Raw genomic sequence first — 6,632 nt, 5'->3', positions numbered from 1 at the left:
TTAACTTTATTGTTGCTGCCCCCGCCGCTGCCATGTTGTGAAGACTCTGTGTTTCGTTGCGAAAGCGAAAATAGTTTGGTCTTCCAAAAGAGGACACGACTAGAAATTAGTGGTTAAGTTGTATTTACAACACTGTTCCAGAACAGTTCAACCCAAATATTCAGATGTGTGCAGCGCATTTTATGGAGGACTGTTTACTGATCCTGGTAGAGTAGACTACAGTGCCGGCTGTTCTGACTCACGGACTGTAAGTACGTTTTTTATATTTAAAGAATTTGCCACTGACGATTCAAACGCGAGTTTTGAGCAGTGTAGAGTAGCGCTTGTTGTTTGTCATTTCTCCGATCACAAATGCAGACATGGTTTTATATTTACGCGGCGCAATGCAACGCGTAAAAAGGCAGTATAAGTCATTATAATCCGCAATTATGTCCCCACTGGATGCAACAAATGCCTCGTTTATAATGGGTTTTAATGTTTTTGTCTCGTCGCTCCGGCCGGACACGGCATCACAGTATAGTAAGGGGCGTAACATTTCCGTCACACGCTTGAGGTATTCGGCCAATCACAACGCACTGTATAGCTAGCCAATAAGAGCACACTTCGCTTTTCAGACCGATGAGCTTTGTAAAAATCGACGCATTTCAGAAAGGCGGGGCATAGAGGAGAAACAATAATGTACAGTCAGTATGTGGAAAATAATGTGTTTTTTGAACCTTAAACCACATAAACACATTTAATTACACCAAATACACAAAATAATGTTCTTTTTAGCAACATATGACCCCTTTAAGATAATGAAGAGGAAGTATGGAGAGAAAAAAAGTCTAATCACTGTTGATCTTGATTCTTAAAAAAAACAAAAAAAAAACAGAGTGAGCTTTCACACATTCAACAGTTATTAGGCTTCATAACCTTGCAATTAGTCAAATGCTAAATGGAAATGTATGTAGTGGAACACTCAACGTATCGTGACAGCTCCTCAAGATTCTGATCATTCATGTCTGATGGGATCATCCAGGTGGCATCAGGACCCATGGAATATGGCTTAGGTAACTGACCCCTGAACTCTGACTGGATAAACTGTAAGTGCCAGCTGTAAAACAAGATGATACAGTTAGTATATATCATAGACCTACGATAGTGTTCGAAAGTTTGTGGGATTTTATTTTAGGTTTTTGAAATAAGTTTATCATCTTATATTAAACTGCATTCATTTGATCCAAAATAGCCAAAGCAGTAATATTGTGAAATATTATTACAATTTAAAATATGTTTTATATTTCAATATATTTTAAATGTATTTTAATCCTGTGATGGCAAAGCTGAATTTCAGCATCATTACTCCAGTCTTCAGTATCACATGACCCTTCAGAAATCATTCAAATATGCTGATTTGCTGCTCAAGAAACATTTCTTATTATCATCAATGTTAAAAACTTTTTTTTTTTCACACAAGTTGTGCTGCTTGATGTGTTTGTGGAAATAGGTTTTTTCTAGATTCGTTCATGAATATAAAGTTTAAAAGAACAGCATTTGTTTCAAACAGAAATCTTTTGTAACATTATAAATGTCTTAACTGTCACTTTTGATCCATTTAATGCATCCTTGCTGAATAAAAGTATTAAAATTCATTCAAAAGCAAAAAACAACTCATACTAACTAGGGCTGCACGATAAATCGCATGCGATATTTAACGCGCATCTTGTCAGTAAAGCCATTTTGTAATCAGCGGTAAATCTCCATCACTTGCGAGCTTTCACATGGAGTAGCATTAAATACACAGAGCCATTGTTCACTGACAAGCTGCGCAAAACCACGATCATATTTTGTGCATGTTTTGCGCAGCTTGTCGGTGAACAACGGCTCTGTGTAGTTAATGCTGCTCCATGTGAAAGCTCGCACGTGATGGAGATTTACCGCTGATTACAGAACGGCTTTACTGACAAGATGCGTGTTAAATATCGCATGCGATTTATCGTGCAGCCCTAATACTAACCTCAGACTTTTGAGCGGAGGTTTATATTCATGTGGCGTCTTTGAGAATTTAATCAGAATTCAAACTCACTTGTTGGGCAGGAGAAAACTGCTGGGGAAGCGGTACCATTCTTTCCCCGCACAAACATTGACCAGTCTTCCTTCTGGAACCGTGTGGATTGCAGGGTCTTTAGCAATGCGATGAAACTCTGGATACAAATCCAGCGGAGCATGATAGCCTTAAAACACAAAGCAACCCCATGTGAGAGAGACATCACAAAAGGAGTACTTTACTGCACAAGGTAAAGAATATGATTTTTATCCTTTTGTTTTATCCTCAACTTCATCTGGCAGCTAGATAACTCTAATATGAGGGCATGTTTCAGCAGAACTAGTCTAAATCTCTCTCTCTGTATCTCTTTCTCAACATCGTTATTGTTGAGCCCTTACATGTTTTGCCCTTACCTCTGAAGAGGGCCACAGATCGGGACAGCGAGAGCACTCCAAACAGCAGCACAGAGCCGAGAGCCAGCCAGTTGGAGGAGATGGTGTAGTGTTCCAGACGGTAGCGCTGGAATATGAAGTGATAGCACTTCTACATGGATAAACAGACAGAAAACATGCATACTTTACGCAGGTTTAGCAAACTAATTTACAAAACCCTGAGGAAATATGCCAATAAAGATGTGCAGTTGTCCATAGTTTTTAAAGGCTTTTTTTTTTTAAAGAGTTCCATATACACTACCATTCAAAAGTTTGGGATTAGTAAGATTTTTTTAAAATATATATTCATACTTTTATTCAGCAAGGATGCATTAAATTGACAGTAAAGACATTTGTGTTACAATTTCTATTGTTACAAATGTTATTATAATTCTTCAGTTTTTGTTTCAAATAAATGTTCTTTTGAACTTTCTATTCAACAAAGAATTCTGATTTTTTTTTTTTAAACAAAGCCTGCATCACGGTTCACAACTGTTTTCAACATTGATAATTTCAACTGTTAATGTGACACTAAAGACTGGAGTAATGGCTGCTGAAAATCCAGCTTTGCCATTACAAGAAAAAATTTCATTTTATATATATTAAAATAGAAATAATATGAATAAAACAATTCCACAAAATTACTGTTTTTACTCTATGTTTGATCAAATAAATGCAGCCTTGGTGAACATAAGAAATTCTTTCAAAAACAACAAAAAAAATCGTACCAACGTCAAACTTTTGAAGGGTAGAGTAAATAAATACCATACTATATGAATATACTAATCATTCAGTACCACTGTATCACCATCAGCAAAAACTGCAGTGCCGGGGCTTTTGCCCTAAAAAAAAAAAAAAAAAAACATTTTAATGAACAAATTTGATCACTGATGCCATCTTATGGCACTGAGAAGAATGAACAATTACGTGCTTTACTGTAAACCATTTTAGTTTAATTTTAATATGAGTCAATATTATTTTCAAAATGTATATACAAATGATCTGAAGTGTACCATAAAGATCTGGCCCATGAGGAGTGAACACGTTGTATAGTATTATATTCAGAGGAGCAATCACCAGCTTGCCATAGTAGTAGCTGTCTACTACAACAACAGGGACCTATAGAAACATGTAACAATGATAAGTGTTATCAGTATAATACACTGAATTTGGATATTTTTTGCCATTTTATTATTGATGGAATCTCAGTGTCTGAAGTCAGACAAAATAAGACACAAAAACTATTCAACAACCTAAGATGGACACAGAAATCAATGAGTTTTCCAACCAGAAAGAGGAGCAATGCCACCAGAGTCCATGTGATAAAACTCTTCCACTTCTTCTTCAGAAACAACAGGTCAAAGGCAATGGGTATTCTGCAGAAACAAACAGTAAACAGAGGCTAAATTCACCTAGTTGGCTGATCGGGGTTATTTCTATGGCTTTTCACCAAATGCGAGTAAATATTGACTTTGTTGAGCAAATGAAACATAGCAACTAGCCATTTTTACTTATAAAGGAACTGCAGTATAATTCATAGATTAATCTGCAAGAACTACAGTGTTACCCTCACTTTTTAATTATTTTTGCCTTTTATCTCTCTCTCTAAGTATAGAGTAGACTGGATAGCAGTAGTGAGAAAGAAGAAGTGGGATGAGGACATGTCAAACTTGGGTTATCTACCTGCTAAACATGTAAATGTTCACAATTCTGATCTGTGGAAAAAACACAAAACCCATATTTGAATAGGTAGCCGATTAAATCCTATTATAAAACTGCAGATTTGAAAGTTGCATTAGGTAAAAAAGAAGCGAGTACCAAAAGTTTGAGGTTGGTAATATTTTTTTAATGCTTTAAAAAAAAAGTCTCATGCTCACCAAGGCTGCAATTATTTAATCAGTAAATACAGTAATATTGTGAAATATTATTATAATTTAAAAGAACTGGTTTCTATTTTAATAGATTTTAAAATATTATTTATTCTTGTGATGCAAAGCTGAATTACTCCAGTCTTCAGTGTCACTTGATCCTTCAGAAATCATTCTAATATGCTGATTTGATCCCCAAGCAACACTTAATTATTATAGTGCTGCCTTTTTTTTTTGTGGAAACCATTTTTTTTCAGGATTCTTTGATGAAGACATAGAAAGTTCAAAATAACAACACTTATTTTAAACAGCATTTTTTGTAACATTATAAATGTCTTTACTGTCACTTTTGATCAATTAAATGCTAAATAAATGCATTCTACATAAAAGTAATAATTTCTGTAAAAAAAATAAAAATAAAAATGCCCCCAAACTTTTAAATGGTAGTGTGTATGTATCATTTTATGTTAAAATATTATAATATCTGCAGCAGAGCTAAACTTGGCTCAGATTTATCAACTGTTATTAGTTGTGAGCAAATACAATTTTGGATTAAATGGGTTAAGCCCCCAAAAACAAAAATGTAATGTAAGGGTAACAAAAACAAAAAAAAATTCTTAAAATACAAATCAACCAAATACTTATTCTCATAAGGACAAAAATGCATTGTAATATAAATAAAGCAATACAGGTTCATGTCTGATTAGGAATATTTATAGGAGGAAATATTTTATTTGTGGTAGAAAATATTTTGGACCCTTCTAGTCACTCTACATATAAAATATTGACTATTTCTTACCCCAGCAGGGCACTGAAGGGCCAGCCCACTATGACCCCCGCTGCAATACCCAGCACAGCCAGACTTGGGCGCCCCTGGAACCAGCCAGTCATAGCTACCACTGTACTGTACATGCAAAACGTACTGGGGAGGAAAGCTGCACATAACACAAACACATTAACCTGCAGTGCATACACAAAATTATGTCAAAAAAGAAAAATAGCACACAAAAAGTTATCGTCTAATTTCCCTGTGATCAACCAGATAAACCAAATACGGCCCACTGACTCACCTGCAGAGGAGCAGAACATCCCTGCACTCAGGACGAGGAACGCCAGCAGAAGCCGGCCCACATGCAAACCAAACTTTTTACACACGGCCCTGTGTGAGATCCATGAGATTAGATCTTTAAGCCTTATTTACTGTAAAATCCTATTTTAGCTGATGTAAGGTGCAATATGTAGTATGCTGTACTTACTTGTAGAAGTAGAGCTCGCACACACAACAGGTAAAAGCTAGCATGCAGCGCAGGAAATAAAACACAAGGACCTGAATGGGAACAAAAAAATAAAAAAAACATTTTAGTCAACTTTCACATGTCTAAGCCGGCCTATAATAAATGGCCAAAATATATCTAAAAGGAACACTCGTCTTATTTTCTTCAGCATGGCGCTAGCAGCACCAATTCCCAGGGAATGCATGAACTGATAATACAGTGGTGTGAAAAAGTGTTGGCCCCCTTCCTGATTTCTTATTTTTTTGCATGTTTGTCACACTTTAATGTTTCAGATCATCAAACAAATTTAAATATTAGTAAAAGATAACAGAAGTGAACACAACATGCAGTTTTTAAATGAAGGTTTTTTTATTATTAAGGGAAAACAAAATCCAAAACTACATGGCCCTGTGTGAAAAAGTGTTTGCCCCCTAAACCTACTAACTGGTTGGGCCACCCTTAGCAGCAACAACTGCAATCAAGCGTTTGCGATAACTTGCAATGAGTCTGTTACAGCGCTGTGGAGGAATTTTGGTCCACTCATCTATGCAGAATTGTTGTAATTCAGCCACATTGGAGGGTTTTCGAGCATGAACCGCCTTTTTAAGGTCATGCCACAGCATCTCAATAGGATTCAGGTCAGGACTTTGACTAGGCCACTCCAAAGTCTTCATTTTGTTTTTCTTCAGCCATTCAGAGGTGGACTTGCTGGTGTGTTTTGGATCATTGTCCTGCTGCAGAACCCAAGTTCGCTTCAGCTTGAGGTCACGAACAGATGGCCGGACATTCTCCTTCAGGATTTTTTGGTAAACAGCAGAATTCATGGTTCCATTTATCACAGCAAGTCTTCCAGGTCCTGAAGCAGCAAAACAGCCCCAGACCATCACACTACCACCACCATATTTTACTGTTGGTATGATGTTCTTTTTCTGAAATGCAGTGTTACTTTTAAGCCAGACGTAATGGGACACACACCTTCCAAAAAGTTCAACTTTTCTCTCATCAGTCCACAGAGTATTTTCCCAAAAGT

General features: G+C 36.4%; 1 protein-coding gene across 1 annotated transcript in view; it reads right to left on the bottom strand.

The window, feature by feature from the left end:
- LOC107663757 (ALG9 alpha-1,2-mannosyltransferase) overlaps positions 1 to 6,632 on the bottom strand; it is a 13,803-nt gene that overhangs the window by 2,615 nt on the left and 4,556 nt on the right. The window contains 8 exon segments of the mRNA XM_016454067.1: positions 967 to 1,096; positions 2,069 to 2,216; positions 2,443 to 2,624; positions 3,344 to 3,579; positions 3,749 to 3,836; positions 5,128 to 5,263; positions 5,399 to 5,487; positions 5,585 to 5,655. Of these exon segments, the coding sequence (XP_016309553.1) occupies positions 967 to 1,096; positions 2,069 to 2,216; positions 2,443 to 2,624; positions 3,344 to 3,579; positions 3,749 to 3,836; positions 5,128 to 5,263; positions 5,399 to 5,487; positions 5,585 to 5,655 (1,080 nt within the window).

The sequence above is a fragment of the Sinocyclocheilus anshuiensis genome, unplaced genomic scaffold (genome assembly GCF_001515605.1).
Source record: "Sinocyclocheilus anshuiensis isolate Anshui unplaced genomic scaffold, SAMN03320099.WGS_v1.1 scaffold123, whole genome shotgun sequence".
Taxonomy (NCBI): domain Eukaryota; kingdom Metazoa; phylum Chordata; class Actinopteri; order Cypriniformes; family Cyprinidae; genus Sinocyclocheilus; species Sinocyclocheilus anshuiensis.
The sequence above is the reverse complement of the archived record's forward strand: the minus strand, read 5'-3'. Positions and strand labels throughout refer to the sequence as shown.